The sequence below is a fragment of the Vigna angularis genome, chromosome 10, assembly GCF_016808095.1.
Source record: "Vigna angularis cultivar LongXiaoDou No.4 chromosome 10, ASM1680809v1, whole genome shotgun sequence".
NCBI lineage: Eukaryota > Viridiplantae > Streptophyta > Magnoliopsida > Fabales > Fabaceae > Vigna > Vigna angularis.
Window position 1 is genome coordinate 1,601,675 of NC_068979.1, and position 20,359 is coordinate 1,622,033.

At 32.4% G+C, this 20,359-nt stretch overlaps 2 protein-coding genes across 2 annotated transcripts; both read left to right on the forward strand.

Moving 5' to 3' along the window:
* The first annotated feature begins 2,146 nt into the window (after window positions 1–2,146).
* LOC108320829 (scarecrow-like protein 3) lies at window positions 2,147–4,587 on the forward strand. Its single transcript, XM_017552375.2, has one exon. It carries the CDS (start codon window positions 2,862–2,864, stop codon window positions 4,302–4,304), a length of 1,443 nt encoding a protein of 480 aa, XP_017407864.1. The 5' UTR covers window positions 2,147–2,861; the 3' UTR covers window positions 4,305–4,587.
* Window positions 4,588–7,895: 3,308 nt separating this feature from the next.
* LOC108320893 (magnesium-chelatase subunit ChlD, chloroplastic) lies at window positions 7,896–19,821 on the forward strand. The gene is made up of 15 exons (XM_017552484.2): window positions 7,896–8,198; window positions 8,809–8,987; window positions 9,542–9,626; window positions 9,755–10,071; window positions 10,528–10,651; window positions 12,509–12,601; window positions 13,816–13,911; window positions 15,279–15,413; window positions 16,059–16,259; window positions 16,523–16,678; window positions 17,180–17,287; window positions 17,745–17,879; window positions 18,295–18,456; window positions 19,268–19,388; window positions 19,477–19,821. The coding sequence occupies exons 1-15, from the start codon at window positions 7,950–7,952 to the stop codon at window positions 19,560–19,562; spliced, it is 2,247 nt and encodes a 748-aa protein (XP_017407973.1). The 5' UTR covers window positions 7,896–7,949; the 3' UTR covers window positions 19,563–19,821.
* The last annotated feature ends 538 nt before the right edge of the window (window positions 19,822–20,359 follow it).

Sequence of the window (20,359 nt, forward strand, 5' to 3'; positions counted from 1 at the left end):
ACGTAGATACGAGAATGTGTTAGTTTTAATGATTATGTGAACATATTTAATTTCTTGCTCTTGAGTTAATACATACAAGCTCTATTTTTGTTATTTTCCTTGTTTGACATATGCATGGGACTACAAAATTAACCTATTACTATTTATTTTCCTATTACTATTTATATTATATTAATTTATTATTATAAGTTTAATATACACAATCATTTTTATTACATTATACTTCTTTTCCTATGTATATACAAAAAGTATTAGAATTTTTGCAAATACATTTACAAATAGACAAAAAAAACAAACATGATTAACAAATTGACAACAACATCATATTATATAGTCACAGTTATAAGTCTTACCATTCATGATGATAGTTCTTTAAAATGAGATAAATAGTATTTATATATTATATTACTACTTTAAATGGTTAATAGAAATATTTATCGAAAAGACTTTAATAAAAATATTTTATTTGAGTTTTAAATTATATTTTTAATGGTAATTTGAGAATAAAAAATTTACTTTTAAGTTGTATGTAAAATATTGTCTTCATGCTATTCCAAAGAAAGGCATTAATAAACAAAGAATGGTATATATATGTTATTAATTAATAAATATTATTATATTTGTGATCATGTTTTTGGAGTCAACTATGTGTCTTAAGATCAAAGTTTTGATATGTTACTAATAAATTTTTGTAAGATTATCTATTATTTATTACGATAATAAATGAAAAAAGAAACTATAATTAACTGATAAATATTCATATGATGATTACATACTTTTATTATACAAAATTATAGTTTGAGTTTTCATGTTCAATTTTATGATCACTTTAAATAATTAACGAGAATGCGTAGTAAAAAAAAAAAGTTATAATTTCATATTCTTAGCCTAAAATAACTGTGTAACACTAGGTTAAATTAGAATTCAACAAAGTTATAACATAAAGTGATGAAAATCTGTATTAGATTTAGATTATAAATATGTGATTTATAGAAGATGAATTAAAAAGTATTATATTTGTATATTTATTCAATCATGCAAGTCTTATAGTGTCATATCTATTATGTTGTTCTCCATCACTTGCCTCAACATAAATATGATATATAACTTGAGTACAATAAATCTATTATCACTTCATAACAATGAATATAATATAACTCTATCATAATAAATGCGAGATAGCTTTATTATTATTTATAAAGTGATTTTACTTGTTTATTAAGCAAGTGAATACTTATATTAACTTTTATAATCAGTATAAAAAATTTAAATTAAGTGTATCAAATCTCAAGTCTCATGATGTTATATATCATTTCACAAAATATAAATTAAGGAAAAATATAATACAGCACAACACAAGAATCCAATATACAATTCAATAACAATAAAACAAGAATCCTAATAGAATTCAATAACAATAAATATAACATAACTTCATTATTTATTACTATTTATAAAGTAATAACTACTAGAACAAATATGTACACGGAACTATTTATAAAAAAAAACTGAAATTAAGTCATAAAGTATTATACTTTTCCTTGGTACGACAATTTGTAACAAATGTTTATTTCAAAAGAACCAATAATAGACATATTTTTAAGGAATTGTTTTTGGAAAAGCTTCTCTCACTTCCTTAGAATAGATATTACTTTCATAAATAGAAAAAAGAAGAAGAGAAGAATAAAAGAATTGGAGTTTGTAATTAGATTATAATAGAGTTATTATGTAGAGTGATTTTGATTAGACGGCACAAAGAGAGAAAATGAGGTGGCGTGTTAATGGGGTTTGGTAATTTGCAAGAAAAAAAATGAAGTGTAGGTGGGTTTGGATCGTGTTTGGAAGTGCCACCTCAGAATCCACAAATAGAGATAAATGAACAATCTACTTTTGGAGTCTTCCTTAACATCCTTGTCTGTTTGTCGTTGATAGAATAAGATATTAGCCATTGTAATTGTATGCTCATTGCTTTGCAAAATAAAACAAAACTCATTTCTTGGAACCATTTCAACACTTTTCTTGCCCTTCTCACTCACCCCACTAGGAGACAAATCTGAGCCCAATGTTTGTCTTTGCTAAGGCATGTTTGGATTCTTGCAACCTTAGGGAATATTATAACCCCACGATTCCCTATCCACCCAACGTCAAGACAAACACACCACTCTAAACACAACACACAAACCTTAACCTTTGGACTGTGTTGAGTTTAGTTGAGTGATCAAACAAACACACCTTCTAGAGTTTCCTCACAGAGAAACGACAGTTTTCGGAACATAAAGACAGAAACAACCGAACCAAGACTCTCACCAATTCCACACTCCACTAACCACTGAACGACAACAAAACAATAAAGACAACAGAACCCCTTCACGTATTGTCTTCTTTTCTCTTCTCTTCCCATGAACCACTCCTTCAATCTGCTGCTGCTTCTGTTAAACCTTCTTCAATTTCACTCTCACACCAAACACGCCACAAACTCATTCACTGCTATTCTGCTTTTTCGGAATGTTCACACCACCAAGCTTCGCCATTTTCAGGGGGCTTCTTTTCCTTTCTTCTTCGATTGCAAAACCCATCAGCGGTTTCGTTTTTCCATGTTCGATTCTCAAAATGTGGTTTTTGTAGGATTATCTCGTTTTCTCACCACCGTTTCCTTACTTTGCTCCGAAAATATTTCCTGAATTTAGTCGGAAAAGCTCCTTTAATTCACTTCTGGCGATTTTTTCGCTTGCATTGTAAAGTATATACTCAGGTTTTTGTTCATACTTGGGGAAGGTTTGATCAAACCTGTGTGCCTCTTGATAACTATTACCATTTTACCACCTTTTCGAGGTCTATATAAGATTGTTGTGGTTGGTTTCATGGAATCAGTGTTTCAAGAAGAAGGGTCATCTTCTGTAACTTCTTCCCCCCTTCAGTTCTTTTCCATGATGTCTCTTTCACCTGGCATAGGATCTCCCTATCCTTGGCTTAGAGAACTGAAATCTGAGGAAAGGGGTTTGTATTTGATCCATTTGTTGATCGGTTGTGCCAATCAGGTGGCTAATGGTAGTCTTGAAAATGCAAACATGTTGCTTGAACAGATTTCCCAGCTTGCTTCCCCTGATGGAGATACTATACAGCGAGTTGCTGCATATTTCACCCAAGCACTCGCTGATCGGATACTGAAAACATGGCCTGGTCTCCATAGGGCACTCAATTCCACCAGAATAGCTATGGTGTCTGAAGAAATTCTTGTTCAGAAGCTCTTTTTCGATCTTTTTCCGTTCTTGAAGATGTCATACATTCTGACAAATCAGGCTATTGTTGAAGCCATGGAAGGGGAGAAAATGGTGCATGTAATTGATCTCAATGCCACAGGCCCAGCACAGTGGGTTGCCCTCTTCCGTGTTCTGAGCGCACGCCCTGAAGGCCCTCCTCATTTGAGAATTACTGGGGTGCATCACCAGAAAGAGGTTCTGGATCAGATGGCTCATAAACTCACTGAGGAGGCAGAAAAGTTGGATATCCCATTCCAGTTCAACCCTGTTGTCAGCAAGATAGAAAATCTTGATTTTGACAAACTTCGTGTGAAAACTGGGGAGGCACTGGCAATCAGTTCCATTCTGCAGTTACACTCCCTTTTGGCCTTGGATGACGATGCCTCCAGGAGAAGATCTCCTCTTCCGGCAAACAATTCAAACGCAATTCAACTGCAGAAAATCCTGCAGATGAACCCAAACACACGCTGTGATTTGGTTGATAAGGACATGGTTCACGGCTATAGCCCAAGTCCAGATTCAGCCTCAGCCTCAGCTTCAGCCTCATCCTCGCCAGGATCGTCATCTGCATCAATGAAATCCGAGAGCTTTCTGAATGCCCTGTGGGGGTTATCACCAAAGATCATGGTTGTAACGGAGCAAGACTTCAACCACAACAGTTCAAACCTGATGGATAGGCTGCTAGAATCTCTAAATTCTTATGCTGCATTGTTTGATTGTTTGGAATGCACTGTCTCCAGAGCATCCTTGGATAGAATGAAGATCGAGAAGATGCTTCTGGGTGAGGAAATCAAGAACATAGTAGCTTGTGAGGGAGCTGAAAGAAGGGAAAGGCATGAAAAGATGGATAAGTGGATCCAAAGACTTGATTTATCTGGTTTTGCAAACGTGCCTTTAAGCTGTCAGGGTGTGACACAGGCAATGAGGTTCTTGGAGAACTATGGCTGTAATGGATATAGAATGAGGGAGGAAAATGGCTCTGTAGTCATTTACTGGCAGGATCGAACCTTGTTTTCTGTGACAGCTTGGAGATCAAGAAGGTAAGACAGATTCATGAAGAAGAATAGTGATGTAGTGATGGATGGAGTCTCTTATAATTTTTTTCTTTTCTTTGTTTCTAATTGTATGAAAGAGTTTTACCAATATATGTGGTGATTTCTACTGATGAAGACCAATTCAGAAGAGAGAAATGGGAAAATGGAAAAGTGTGAGAAAGTGAAACAATTATCTGTAGTTGTGTCTACCATTCCATTGTTTAGTGCTGTGCTCATTTTGTTCTTCGCTAATTCCTATACTGTAACCTTTCTGCATATGTTGTGTAAGACCTAATATAAGTTTATTTTTAGCTCAAATTTTGTGTTGAAATTTCTTTCCCTTTTCAATTTGCATGTTTAGCATAAGATGATTTTCTCAAAATTCAGACTTTGGTTGATTCTCATTGCCCCATTTGGAAAATCCCATAGCCCCAGACACAAGCGTCTCTTTCGACAATTTCTGCATAATCTTATCAGATGGTAACGGTTCATTGGAACAGAAAAAAGAACGACATAGGGAAAACAGAAACATGGCCCTCGTGTTTGTCATTTTTTGAGGCATTGGGAGATTTATTCTCAAAAACATCTGATAACATCTTATTAAAAATTCTCTTAATAGCTTAATTGAGAAAGGTTAAATAACTTTTTGAACTGCTTCCTGGTGTTTTAAAATAAAATATCATGATTTAGGAAATTGTAATTAAGTTAATGACAAACTTGGACTACTTTTATGTTAGGATTTAAAAAGTCTTAAATAAGTTAGGAATTTACAGTTTCATTTAAACAAGAAAAAATATGGAAACCTATGATCTTTTTAAGATTTTAATGTACTTCTATAATTTTTTAACTGTTTAAAACTGATTTTTCTTTATTTGTTATTATACCATCACCAGATAAATAAACATCTTTTTAACCATTCAACACGATAAATAATATAAAAATAAAATAATCATAAAAAAAATTATATCTTTTATTAAAAAATAATAATACCAAATAAATATAAAATTTGTACATTAAAATATATTCATTTAATATATAATATAAGAACAAAATAGTTATAAAAAAATAATATTAAATAAATGTAAAAAGTCTATATGTTAAAAATATATTTTTCTTTAATCAAGTCATAAAACATAACCGAACACCTGTTTTATGTAATTAAACAGGCCAATAACCTATATAATTCTTATTTTACAAGCTTTCACCAATTTTTTTAGGTTTTTGAACTTCTCAAGATTCTAATTTGTTTCTTAAATTTCATTAAAATACATGAAAAAAAAAAGTAAGGTTTCATTAGCATTATCAACACAAAATGTTTCAATCATGCTAAAAAATGCATATTTCCATCTATTTAAAAATGTTATTTTCTTTAGTTTTCTTTTTCAAGATACAGAAATATAGTTATTTTAACTTTCTTTCCTGCCATTAGTATATAATATTACATCATTGGTGCTAGATTTTCATGATTCATTGGATTTCATTACTTACACTTCAATCAATGGCAATTGCATGTGATAAAACATTTAAATAAACTAATTGGCTGAATCTTTGATGACAAAATAAATCGATTGAAAATGGAAGTTTATTGGAGACAATTTCGACTAAGGATCAACATGGTTGCAAAAGTCATAGAAGAAACAAAAATAGTTATCTCAAAAAACAAACATCAAGATTATTGATTATGAAACCAAATCAAATACCAATGAATGAAGATTAGGATCTCTCATTAGTGACAGAGGAATAAGGCTCCCACAACATATGTTTTTACAATATATTTATTTTTACAATAAATTGATTGAGTTTAGTTGGAGACATAATCATTACAACACTTTAAATTGTGTCTCATAGATATTGTTCATATAATATTTAGATAAAGATTTTTTTTTATCATCATGTATTTTTTTTTGTCAAGAATATCTAATCTAGCATTGCACACATATAAAATAATATGTATTTTTTAAAGTAATTGATGAACATTAGTTTATAGTCCATTAATTAAATATTAAAGTAATTGAAAATAAGGTTTTCTGTTATATATAAAATTTCTAAATCTCAAATACATTATCTACCAACAAATTATGACAAAAATACAATGAAGTAACTAAGAAAATCTTCTTTAAATTTTAAAAAATTTAATAATGAATCTTTTTGATAAACATACCTTCTACAAAAACATATTTTCCTCACAAGGACTTACATCTCTATTGCCAAAATAATCATGTTATGAAAGTTAAAAAAATAAATAAATAATTTTCCCCTTTTAGATGGCTATCAAGCTATGAAGATTATTTTATCTCCCCATACTCATTTGTGTTATGTATTAAATGCGTTTCGCCTTTTAAACTTGTACTTCAAAACAAACATTGAAAAAGTCTATAAATATTTTATCTAATATCTTACTTTGTTTTATTTAGTATGGTCATACATTTATAGGAATTAACAAACATCTTTTTTAAGAAAATGAAGATATAAAAACTCAGTTGTCCAAAACAATAATACCCTTTTTTTTTTCTCTTGACTTTTTCTACTTCCCTTTAAAGGAGTTATGATTTGTATGCATTATATGTTTATAATCTATCTTTTAATGAGGCTTAGTTCCCTTCCTTTGAACAAATAATCAAAATAAAAAAAGTTAACTTCATATAAAAAAGCTAGTTTGTTTGTTCATTAAATATTTAAAAATATATATTTATTAAAATCAATAATACTTATATTGTATTTTATTCAATATTGTCTGTGTATATTATTTCTTGTTTAATAATTTTATTAGTGTATACGCATATACATACAATTTTATATAATTTAAATCTTAGCTTTTAATCAACAATTATAACATTATACTAATTTTCTAAAATCGTTCTAAAAGCTAAATATACAACTTCGGGACTTCAATCATTGGTAAAATATAAATTAAAAATAATGGTAAGGTTACACATTTTTATATTTATTTAAGATATTGTATAAAGATAAAATAGTTAATAAAAATATTTTTTTGTATAAAAAAAGTAAAACATAAAAAAATAATATTAAATAAATATAAAAAATTTATGTATGTTAAAATATATTTTTCATGAATTAATTATACACAAATATAATTTTGTTTATAAGTAATTAATGTGACGTGCCAAACAATTTTTAATTGTTATCTCCAAAGATATGTGAGTCCCAGTTAGCTGGAAATTTGGCCTGCGATCGCTAATTAGAAATGTGGTTCATGCAAAAATACCATTCTCCATCAACCAAAATTACAAACAATAATATTTACAAACATTAATAAAAAGAGTTTTTGTAATTTCCATTTTGTTGTATGTATTAATTATTTTAATATCAACTCTGTCAACCTTTCCAACTAATTTCTGTTAAACAGTTTTTCAATTTTTTAATTTTCGAGAGATTATTTATAATATACTGTGATGGCGAAAGATCAAAGAGTCTTTAGTAATCACGGATAAAAAAAAATATTATTTTTCATAATATATTTTGTCCTATTTTATTTTTTATAATTGGGTTTTATTTATACCTTGTATTATAATTATTCTTGTTGTCCTTTATTAATATGATTATTTATTCCATTAAATTAAAATAGGAGAAGAAGAGGAAGGGATAAGATTGAATAAGAAAGTTAGAAGTGATTTGATGAAGCAGAGTCTCTGAAATGGGTTTCGCTCTGACATACACAGCTTCAACTACAGCTAATCTTCCCAACCTTCAATCTCACTCTCTCTTTGCTGCATTGAGATCCAAAACCTTTCTCTCTCTCTGCAATAGGTTTCCAACGAAACGCATTCGAAAACGTTTTTCAATTATTCGTGCTGAATCTGAAAATGGAGTTCTGGTTACCTCTGAGAAGCCCCTCGCAAATTACGGAAGGCAATATTTCCCCCTCGCTGCTGTTGTAGGCCAAGTAATTTATAATCTCTGCTTCTTTCGTTCATATGTTTTGCTTCCAATGTTCCTTTCTCGGTTGAAATTATAGTTAGATATTTGATTTCTTTGTTTGCTATCGTGTGTTTATTTAAGAAGTGTTTTCTTATCTTATTCAATGTGGCATTGCCTTCCGAGTATAACGCGCTTTACATATTTTCCTTATGAATGTTAGTTTGTTACGGACGCATACGATGATTGTACTTGTGGTTAGTTTGTGGAAAGTGAAAAGGTATACTATAACGTTTTACGTAGAGAGGAAAATGTAGCGTGAGTACGCTGGATTATTAAAACTTGTGGTTAGTTCATGGAATTTTGTTTTTTATTTCAAGAAATGATCGAGGCGGAGAGAAAATTGTCGGATAGTTAGCTCTAAATTGTGCCAGCTTTATCCTTAGAGTATTTTACAATTCAATTTAACAGTTGATTAGTAAATATGCAAATGAAAATCAAATTTGCTCTTTTACTTGTAAGATGAAAATCAAATTGTGCCAGCTTTATCCTTAGAGTATTTTACAATTCAATTTAACAGTTGATTAGTAAATATACAAATTGTAAGATGAATCTTACAAGATCCACTTGTTCTTCAGGATGCTATAAAAACTGCTCTTTTACTTGGGGCAATTGACCCTGGGATTGGAGGAATTGCCATATCAGGAAAGCGAGGAACTGCCAAAACTGTAATGGCACGTGGATTGCATGCAGTACTGCCTCCTATTGAAGTAGTAGTAGGTTCCATAGCCAATGCAGATCCGTCGTACCCAGAAGAGTAAGGTCACTGGTTTCTTCCACTTATAAGAAAAATTTTACAAGTTTTGAGAAGATAAAAAATTTGACTATTCTAATGCACAAAGACAACCAATATGAAAAAGGTGACATTGTTTTTTATGTCATACAAGTAGATATGATCTTAAAGGGGGAATGCATCACCATTCTAATCTAATGGCGTTATTTTGTTTGTACTGTTTCGGTGGAGCATGATTTGGTCATTCGTAATTGATAATGTTGTAACGTTGTTATGGTTCTTATTGTATGTCGACCGGCTAAATTTGCACTTGTCATCTTTGAGATATGCTATTTAGCCCTATTGATAGAGCTAGCTATAGTAAATCCACAGGAAACTTTGCTTTGCGCTCTTTTGTGGTGAAGAGTTATTAAATCGATCTTAGGTAATCCTGATTGACGTAACATCTTTCTGATCAGGATGAGGCGATCCCTTTTTTTGCTTTTATCCTTGAGACTTTGACTTAAAAATATCTTGGATTCCTCTGTTTCCTTTGTTCCATTATTTTAAATTTAAATCAGGAGGCTTAATATTTGTAGGTGGGAAGACGGTCTTGCTGAACGCCTGGAATACGATTCTGCTGGAAATATTAAAACTCAAATTGTCAAGTCTCCCTTTGTTCAGGTACTGTTCAGCAAGTAAGCTTTGCATATATTTCATTTTGTTCAGCCAACCTAGGTTCATTTTCTTTTTACTGTCCCTGCAGAAATTATTTTTCTATTGAAAAAAATCATGTGTTCATTTTACATCAGATTCCTCTTGGAGTAACAGAGGACCGACTGATTGGATCGGTTGATGTTGAAGAGTCTGTGAAAACAGGCACAACTGTTTTCCAGCCAGGCTTACTTGCAGAAGCTCATAGAGGTGTTTTATATGTTGATGAAATTAATCTTTTGGATGAGGGTATCAGTAATTTGCTCCTCAACGTTTTGACTGAAGGAGTAAATACTGTTGAAAGAGAGGGGATCAGCTTCAAGCACCCTTGCAGGCCCCTTCTCATTGCCACCTATAACCCAGATGAGGGTGCTGTTCGTGAACACCTGCTAGATCGCATTGCGGTTAATTTAAGGTACTGCTGTAATAAACTTTTTTAGGTTTACGCTGGTTCTCAAAGGATGTTGATCGTGGAGATGGGGAGAATTGGATAAAGCATTTAATAAATTAGGAATTTTTTCACCTAGTTAAATACCAAATAAACAACTTTTAGAGTTTGATTGAAAATATCACGAAACCATCATCTGTTACCATCTGTACACACTGAAGCCATCCTCAAATGATGGAATTCTTTTACGAGTTTTCTGCCTCTATTTCCTGTTCCCTCTTTGCTCCTTGATTTTTTTTTTTCATTTCTCTCTATTTCTGGCATTGGACACGGTAAAGAAGACCCATTGAAAAGATTTTTAAATTATCTTGAATAGAAAAGACTAAATGGGCAATAAAATCCTGACCCAATACATATTCAATGGAATGAATTGTCAAAATTTTGATCATCTCTCTTATTTCTAACTATGCACCGCTTCTGCAGTGCAGATCTTCCAATGAGTTTTGAAAACCGTGTTGCAGCTGTTGGAATTGCTACAGAGTTTCAGGAGAACAGTAGCCAAGTATTTGAGATGGTCGAAGAGGAAACTGACAATGCAAAAACTCAAGTATGTTTGCCAGGGAAATAATAAAAACTTGATCAGAAAGGGGGAAGAACAAATAGAAAAGACTAGAAATTTGTCTGAATATCTATCTCCTTGAATCTGAATCAGGTTGATTACAGCATTAAGAGAGAAGTGGAAACACAGGAGTTACAAATAGGCATCTCTCACAACCTGAGGAAATCCGAGTTCTTTCTCTCTTGCCAAGATCTACTCCAAATCCAAACCCATCTCTATTATTTCCATCCTACTATTTGTTCCTTGTCATTTCTCCCACTCCTAGCATCATCTCTAACTAACTAACTGTAAATTAAGTTGTCAATGACTTGAACTGAGCCTAGTTTTCTCCTAGCAGAAATTGATCCTCCCGATTTCTCTTCCCCTGTAATCACTCTTGTTCATCCTAACATACAGCTTTTTAATTTTGGTCTGCTAACTTGAACATAAACAGTAAAGAAAGTATTTGTTAAGATGTCTCATGTAGGCTATTAATGTTGATGTAATACTCTTATAAGGCTGGTGGGCAATTCTCCTCCATTTTGCTAGCTTATCAAGTCTTAATGTTTGACCACTTATAGATATATAATCTTACATTTTTCACGCTCTGAATGTTCACTCCTGCAAACTTCAGGATCTTCTTATCCTAGTTGGGTAATATGGTCAATACTTCTTATAAGGCTCGTGTAATTATCCTTCCTCTTGATCTAGAAATTGAGTTAGATCTGATCTATTTCTATTACAATACTAGAGCCTTCCCAATTTTTATGTTGTGTTATCCTCATATGTCCATGTACACGAGGTTGTAATCTACTGACTTAGGAAGCAAATTTCTTTTGAGTTTTTTTGTTATACAAGCTACTGTATAGAAGGAACTTATCCTGTAAGATTGTAAACATGACAAATAGGTTCATTACATGATTTTTCATAAAATAAATGGGCCTTATGATAGACAACTACTACCTTTGGGCAGCAAAGTCAAAATCAAGATTATCTTTGGAATGGTCAAGGACTCACAAAATCATAAATTGTGGGATCATAATACAAAATTGTATCCTACTCCTACATAATTATGAGATATATACTCATACAAGTAAATAATTAAAAAAAATTCAGTCACAATGCTACACTTTAAAATACTTTATCAAACTTAAGTTCATCATAAACCCTAAGAAAGAAAGCATGTCAACCAAGCCATAACTCCTGAGTGACAATCAAAACAACTGAAATACCTAGTTACTTAAGTCTAAGTAGCCTAAACAAAATACCAAATTATAAAATACCAAGTCCAAGACAAAGAAAAATAATTTGAATCAGTGTCCAGTTTCAGTTCATTCTAAAAGGTATAATCTAAAAGATGAAATTTCAATTTGAAGATTAGTAAAGTTCCCTTTCTTGTCATCATTAAACTCTTTTTGTATCTTCCTCGACCTGATCCAGTCCCTTGTAGATGAAACCAATGGCTGGTTTCGCATAAGAATCTACCATTATAAGTACTTGCATTATAGGAAATGCACCCGTCAAACATTCTTTATATAAAACCACATCTTCAATTGAACTTGCATCCCTTGTATTTGCAAAATGAGAATTCTTCCATTTGTCACTAGTAAACATTCTAATCAAATGGTTCCTATGCTCCAAAAGACACCCTAATGTTTAGTAAGAGCTAGCAAAGTGAGTAAATCTTGGCCTCATATGGGGAATGCATAATAAATCTATGGTTATACATTGAGTCTCACATGAGATATTGTACATCAATGACTACATTGTTGATTTTATAATGTATGTTGGTCTAGTCTCCACTCCCTTTGCTATTATAATTTTTATTCTTTGTTTAATTAACTGCTTAATATTTTCCTACTGCAGATCATATTGGCCAGAGAGTATCTAAAAGATGTTACTATTAGCAGTGAACAATTAAAATACCTGGTCATTGAAGCTTTACGAGGTGGTTGCCAGGTAAATTCTCTGCAATTCTTTCTACACTTAGGAAAAACCTTTTGTATGGTACATTTGGTGTACGTGAGAGATATTCTGAAGTTACATCCATTCTGAAGCAATTGATTCTACTGTGCTATCATGTAAATCAGTTCCTGATTGCCTCATTCTTCTGTTAATTGATAAACATCCTTCCAGGTTTTTGCTATATTAATATGAAATTATTTATTTTTTTGTGAACCTTCAAACCATCAAGGTAAATGGGACAAACATTATGACATAGTGATAATAGTTAATCTGGACGTACAATGCAACCATATATTGACTGGTTAGGACTAAGAGTTAATGATCGATCTAACTCTTAAAAAAGTCACATGGCTTTATCTTTTAATCTTTAATGATTTAACTGACATAATGATAATAGTTAATCTGGATGTACAATGCAACCGTATATTGACTGGTTAGGACTAAAAGTTAATGATGGCGTTAACTCTTAAAAAAGTCACATGGGTTTATCTTTTAATCTTTAATGATTTAACGGAATAGGTACGATTCACTCTAATCACTTTCATATAAAAGTTCTCTTGATATGCTCCCTATCATAGCTTTCAACATATGATTTTGCTCATAATCATCTCATATAATAATTTTGAAGGTTTTACTGGCTGTTTTTTGGGTTATTCATACAGTTTAAATTATGGGAACATAAGAAATTTTTTGTATGCTTGGGGCCAATTAAGGATTTCAATTTTAAGAGAAACATTCTGTGTTGCTTTTCTGTTCCCCTTCATTAAACTGAATGTTGAATTGAGGATATTAAATAGCTCGTCTTTATTATCCCATAAGGAAATCCACCCTTCCCTTAAACTGTTTTATTGTTTTGGCGTTAATTCATGAGTATATTTGATGTCATATATTTGTGATAACAGTGGGCATGTAAATTATACTTGCCAGAGGTAAGAGCAAGAGCGGAAGAACTAGGTTGTTGTATAAAAGACCTAGGTCAATGTATAATTCCAAAATTTTGAATTGGTGATACCAGGCGAGAGTTAAAAAATTTCTAAAATGTTGTGACATGACACTGTCCCATTCTACAAATACTTTATTCTAGAGAAAAGAAATGAACAATTAATTTGTTATGCGTAGTGTATCAGTCATTGCAGTTGTTTGGGGATCAAGCCAGTTTGCAAATAGTTTTCATGTTGATTGATATATTGAGTACTTGTTATGAACAGGGACATAGAGCTGAGCTATTTGCTGCCCGTGTTGCAAAGTGCTTAGCTGCTCTGGAGGGACGTGAAAAGGTTTATGTGGATGACCTAAAAAAAGCTGTAAGTTTCCATTGAAAATTGAATACAAGTTTTTTGTACATCAGTTACACCTTGGTCTGTTGGCTTTACAGTTCTTACAGCCTTCTCTAGGAGCATAACCAATTAAGTTGATAGTTTGAATTTGAATTATGGTGTTTTCTCCACCACCTTTCCTTTTTGTGAGGATACCTATACCCCTTATCAATTAGGGTCAATATTTAGCCTCATTTTGCACTGAAAATATAAAAGTCAGCCACATATTCATTTAAGAAAAAAATGTCCATGCACTAACAGTGTTGAGGAGACTTTCATCCAATCACAAATTGTCATGAATAGAGTTTTGGACTTTAATATAGCTACTTTCAAAGTCATATTTACCATGATTTCTTATTGCTTGACCATACTTTTTTTTTACATTGATAGAACACATTAAATTTCACTCGTGTATTAATTTCTTTCAATAAAATATGATTTGTGGCTAGATATTTCCTGCTAATTGTTGAGGACATACATGCTCCTATGATAAGTAAAGTTTACAAAAGAATTTCCTTGATTTACACTTTCCAAAAGGAGCATGGTTTGACTTTACTAGTAAGATTAACGTTTTAAAAGTACATGTTGATGCTTTGGCACAGGGGTGTTAGCATTACTGAGGATTTGTTTATATTTTCTGATTCTGACTAAGGATTCGTTCGTGTTTATTTTCTTACCATGGGCTTTCCGTTGTCAAGCTTAATTTTGTGTTTCTATGAATTGGAACCATGATAGAGAAGTTTTGAAAGAATTTAATGCTACAAAAAAATTATCAACTACATGAATCAGACTATCTTTGTGCTGATATTGCTAATAGGTCTTTGGCACATGGTAACATTCTTCTTGGTAGTTTTCATAATTCCTTTTTTTTTTTTGTATTGAAAACAGGGGAAAGTGGGATTTGAGTATTGATTTAAGTGTGTGTAAGGTATAAATGGAGTGAAACTAGACATGGTGTAATCTAAATTGTCTGATTTCAAAAAATGGTGTAATCTAACAATATGATATGCAATTCCCCATGAAAAGGACTAAGGAAAGTTATTCAATATTCTCTAACATAATTTCAGTAGTTTTTCATTATTTTGGAAGGAGACGCTGAGGGTTAGTGTTTTATCCTAGCTTTAGAATTTAGCTTTAATGCTTTGTGTGTGAGAGAGAAGTTTTATGAAAACTGATTGTTATATCCTAACTCGACCATATTCATACTCTCTTTATGTATGCATTTATACCCAGTAATGAATTGTTCTTAGGTAGGTACATCTTGTAAAATAATCGGTAGAAACTGTTGTTTTACTTTTTTGAAAATAATAAAGATTCTATACAGTAAATTGTTTATCATACATTCTCTGATACAGGTAGAATTGGTCATTCTGCCCCGGTCAGTTGTTACTGAGAGCCCACCAGATCAACAAAATCAGCCTCCTCCTCCTCCGCCTCCTCCACAAAATCAAGAATCAGCCGAAGAACAAAATGAAGAGGAAGATCAAGAGGTTGAGTTAAACCATTGTTCAAGTTAATTAACTTTTTTAAAGACATCCTTTTTGAAAGTAATAGATTTTGGTCCATTTACTGGAGAATATTATCCTAGTCAAGTTGTGACCTTGTGATTTCCTTTATTTTAAAATTAATGTTTGTATATGGACTTATCTGCATAAGATTTCATGAACAAAATTATGGGTCCTATATCAATTATAGTGTGGCCAAAATAGAGGCCATAAAGGCTTGGGCAATCTCCCCTCCATGAGTTCACTTTTGGGGTTAAATTAAGCTCAACCTGAATCAAGATGGTGTCATAACCTGTCATAGATTTGATATTGTTACCCTCAACTGTCCAGAAAATGTACTTAGCACAGTTTTCCTTTATCAATCCTAGCTCCACAACTTTCTTAGTGCAATGTAAAACAAATAAGTCCCACTGTCTCTATGATCCAGATGTCCATTCTGAGTGTGAGGGGAGTGCCTTGAGATCTAACATCGACTATATACCAAGCTGGAGTAAAGATTATTAAGGAATTGGCAATTCTCACCTTGTGAGCTAGCTAGTGTGGTTTAGTTAGGTGCAACCTAAATTCAAGAGCAATGTTCTTTATGTTATTAAGTTTTAACGTCCACCTTCATGTACTTGTAAAATTCAGGATGACAAGGATGAAGAGAATGAACAGCAGCAAGAACAATTACCTGAGGAGTTTATCTTTGATGCTGAAGGGGGCTTGGTAGATGAAAAACTTCTTTTCTTTGCCCAACAAGCACAGAGGCGCCGAGGGAGGGCTGGCAGGGCAAAAAATGTTATATTTTCAGAGGATAGAGGTCGATACATCAAACCAATGCTTCCAAAGGTTGGTACTTCTAACTCCATTTGCTTGTCCTAGAATCAAAATAGATAGCATGAAATATACTTGTTTGCTGTTGAAAGGTTGTCTATGGAATTTTGATAAACACTGTTCAGTTATCTACTTGAATGTTTTTATCTGTGTATGCACTTGCATTTTTATCATTGCTTTCAAATTTAACTATCGTGATGCTCATTGACTAGTAATCTTTAATTGGCATCGTTATTGGATGTGCTTTTTCACCCAACAAATCCCATTACTGTATGCAGGGCCCTGTAAAGAGGTTAGCTGTTGATGCAACCCTCAGAGCTGCTGCACCTTATCAAAAATTGCGAAGGGCAAAAGACTCTGGAAACACTAGAAAAGTATTTGTGGAGAAAACTGACATGAGGGCAAAGAGAATGGCAAGGAAAGCAGGAGCATTGGTACATGTCTTCTCATTCAGGATTTCTATTCACAATAATTAATTTGAAATCTAATATAAAGAAGGATAAAAATATTTTTTGTTTCTTCAAAATGTTGATTTTGGTCCTATAAGAATTTAATTCATTTCTAGTCCCTACAATTACTTAAAAAGGTGGGGTTTTAGTCCTTCATCAGGGACTAAAATCATGCTTAATTAAAGTTCTTACTGTCAGTTACTAAAAAAGGTGTGGTTTTAGTCCTTCGTCAGGGACTAAAATCATACTTAATTAAAGTTCTCACTGTCAATATGATTAGTATCTGATTTTTTTATCTGTATTCAGCCAGAGGAATTGATTTAATATCAAAAGCTTGTCTGACTAGGCTAGTATGGAATATAATTTAAATCACTAAAGTAGTCTGCTGTGATGTTTGCTATGAAAGCGATCACTAAAGAAATATTGAACTTGTTTATGATAAGCTTTTATGCATTTTCTTTTAAAACATCTTAATAATCACCGCAGGTGATATTTTTGGTTGATGCAAGTGGAAGCATGGCATTGAACAGAATGCAGAATGCAAAAGGTGCAGCACTGAAGCTTTTGGCTGAGAGTTATACAAGCAGGGATCAGGTGCTTAGGTCATGTAAATTTTTAACCTCTATGAATTTATTTATAATTGAAAAGGAATCGATATTATTTTCAGAAATTACATATACCAATCCAAAACGTAGTTTTAACGAATGAATTCTCATACTGAAGACAGAACTAGTAGTTTGAAAGAAAAGGCACTCACTTAATGAAAGAACTAGTGTGTGCGTTGGTACTTGTTCAGTGTTAACCTGTGCATAGCTCTGGTTACAGATACCACCGTGATTTGCATATTGGTTCCATTGCAAATCCTTGAACCAGAATCACTGTTAGAATGGAACAATAAATTTGATTTTCTCACGTCATTTATCACATGCTGCTAAATTAAACATGCAAAAGTTTTAATTGATGATATGCTGGAGTAATCAGAAAGCACGACTCATTTTATGATGCTGTATAAATAATCTTTTTTCAAATAATTATTGCTCTTGTTGAATAGGTGTCTATAATTCCATTCCGTGGAGATGCAGCTGAAGTTCTCTTGCCACCTTCTAGATCAATTGCAATGGCAAGGAAACGTCTTGAGAGGCTTCCATGCGGTGGAGGGTCCCCACTTGCCCATGGTCTAACAACTGTATGCAGAGTTTTTCATGTCCATTTTATTATATTCAAAGTTTTGAACGAACAGAGGTTTTACCACTGTCAAAATTATAAAACCATGTACTTCTATTTAAATTACTCTAAAACTGCTCTCAATGTTTTAAATGATTTCCAACTATTGACATTTTTAAGTCAAAAGGGGTTTCCAGTATATGAAAATGACAATGTCCATAGACTCTAAGCAGAAGAGAGAAGGATAATGTCAGTTTTGATCGTTGGTGGTGCAGGGTTCTCTGATTTAGAATTCTTTATTTAATTTCATATAAAATTCCTTCTGATGCTAGTTTCATCTTTCTTGTGTCAGAAGGACTTTCTTGTATCACATTTTAATTGGATTTAATTAAGTTTTTTTTTATAGTTTATTAATTCTTATTTATGAAAATATTTAGGCTGTTAGGGTTGGACTAAATGCGGAGAAAAGTGGCGACGTTGGACGTGTAATGATTGTTGCAATCACTGATGGAAGAGCCAATATATCGTTGAAAAGGTCAACTGACCCTGAAGCAGCAGCTGCTGCTGATGCCCCAAAACCTTCAGCTCAAGAATTGAAGGTATGGTTAAGCTTTGGAATTCAAATTATTTTCAAATGACCCAAACCTTAACTGGCATATTCTGTTTTGTCATTTTTGTGTGGTGGGCATGGGCGGATGCACATTATGCTTTTTATTCTCCCCACGAGATGTTTTAATGTGAAAGAAAAAATATATTTCTCCATTAAAATTTATATTTTACCCCCATATTCCAATTGTGGTAAAGCTCAAACATAATAACATGATATGCAAACTAAATTATTTTATATTTCTTTTTCGTGAGATATGCACTTTGTAACACTTTGTGATATTTTACTTTTGTGAAATTATTATAAATTATTTTTTGGTCCCACTGAGAAAGTTTTCTGGACTCCCCATTGGTGGGATTGATAAGGAGTTGGATCCATGAGGGTTAAGCAGTTGGGCTCAAGGAAAGGGGTAGAAGGGGGAGGGGTCGTTAGAATGAACATGCATCCCCATTAAGGATAAGGCATGTGGGTACCATCATGACAAATCCCAATGGCACATGGAAGCCATTTTCTGACAGCAAAAAATTTAAAACATTTTATCCATTGCAGTGAAGAAGCCAAATTATATTAAGTTCAAGTCATACTCTTTCTAATAATATTATAGTTAGTTTGCATCGTTCTCTGAGTATTTCACTAGGCTTTTACTCCCATGATCTTTTGAAACCTGTGAATTGACAGGACTTACATATATATCACACACACACACACACACACACACACACATATATATATATATATATCACATGTCCAGTTCCTCGTACTTGTCCAAATCTGGACTAACTGTTAACTTTGTTTTAATAAAGGATGAAATTCTTGAGGTCGCTGGGAAGATATATAAGGCAGGAATGTCTCTCCTTGTGATCGACACTGAGAATAAGTTTGTGTCAACGGGTTTCGCCAAGGAGATTGCTAGAGTTGCCCAAGGTTTGTGTACTACAATTTTACTGAATCGATCTATTAGTTTCTGCAATAGGAGAAAACATTATATTCATAAAATAACTTCATACTGCAGGGAAGTATTATTATCTTCCAAATGCTTCAGACGCTGTTATCTCATCGGCAACAAAGGAAGCTTTGACAGCTTTGAAAAGTTCATGAAACCTTAGAATTAAGCAGACAAACTGGATTCCTTCCCCCTTTTTGTCATAAATGTTAATGAAAATAATGCAACTATCTATTATGATGGGAAGGAAGCATAAAGCATATTGTAATACCTAGTTCCATTATTTTGTTTCATGATCAGCCCTACCCAATTAGAAATGTTACGAGTGTAAATTTCTCGTGTTCTAACTTCAATCTCTTTCATTTTTTAATAACATTTGTCTTGGTTTTTTCGTACACAGTAGTCATTTTCATACACTGGAGTCTAGCTGTATTAGTGTCAATGCCTTTGGATGAAGTTATATTCAAGCATGTATTTTAGAAAAAAAATAATAATCAATAAAAATTTCTGCTTATTAAATTAATTTTTTTAAAACACATTAACTAGGCGTATAAAATGCTCATTTAAAAATTACAAAAAATTATTAAAAATCTAAAATTCGAATTCTCTTTTATGGGGAAATGGAAGTAATTTTTTTACATGTACTTTTAAACTATTTTATCATAACGGTCCATTTTCCTTTTCGAAGGTCGTCTTTATTCAGAATTTCCTAGATGAATAAGTTGTGAAGAAACTCCATGGACGGGTAAGTAGTTTATTTTAATGTGATCAGAATTTCTTATACAAGTAGTTTTTTTTATCATAGCATGTCAACCGATCTAATGCCTTATAGTGCTCAATAAGATGACTGTAAATAGATGAATTCTAAAACATTTATTATGCACATAATAGCTAATCTACCCATTATCTCAACCGATTATTTTATACTCAAGTATTCATAGATATCTATTTA

Coding starts and splice junctions, on each gene's coding strand:
- LOC108320829 (XM_017552375.2), top strand. CDS start 2,862: ATGGAATCAGTGTTTCAAGAAGAAGGGTCATCTTCTGTAACTTCTTCC.
- LOC108320893 (XM_017552484.2), top strand. CDS start 7,950: ATGGGTTTCGCTCTGACATACACAGCTTCAACTACAGCTAATCTTCCC. Junction 16,260..16,522: donor TCAAACCAATGCTTCCAAAG/GTTGGTACTTCT, acceptor TACTGTATGCAG/GGCCCTGTAAAGAGGTTAGC. Junction 17,880..18,294: donor TTGCCCATGGTCTAACAACT/GTATGCAGAGTT, acceptor GAAAATATTTAG/GCTGTTAGGGTTGGACTAAA.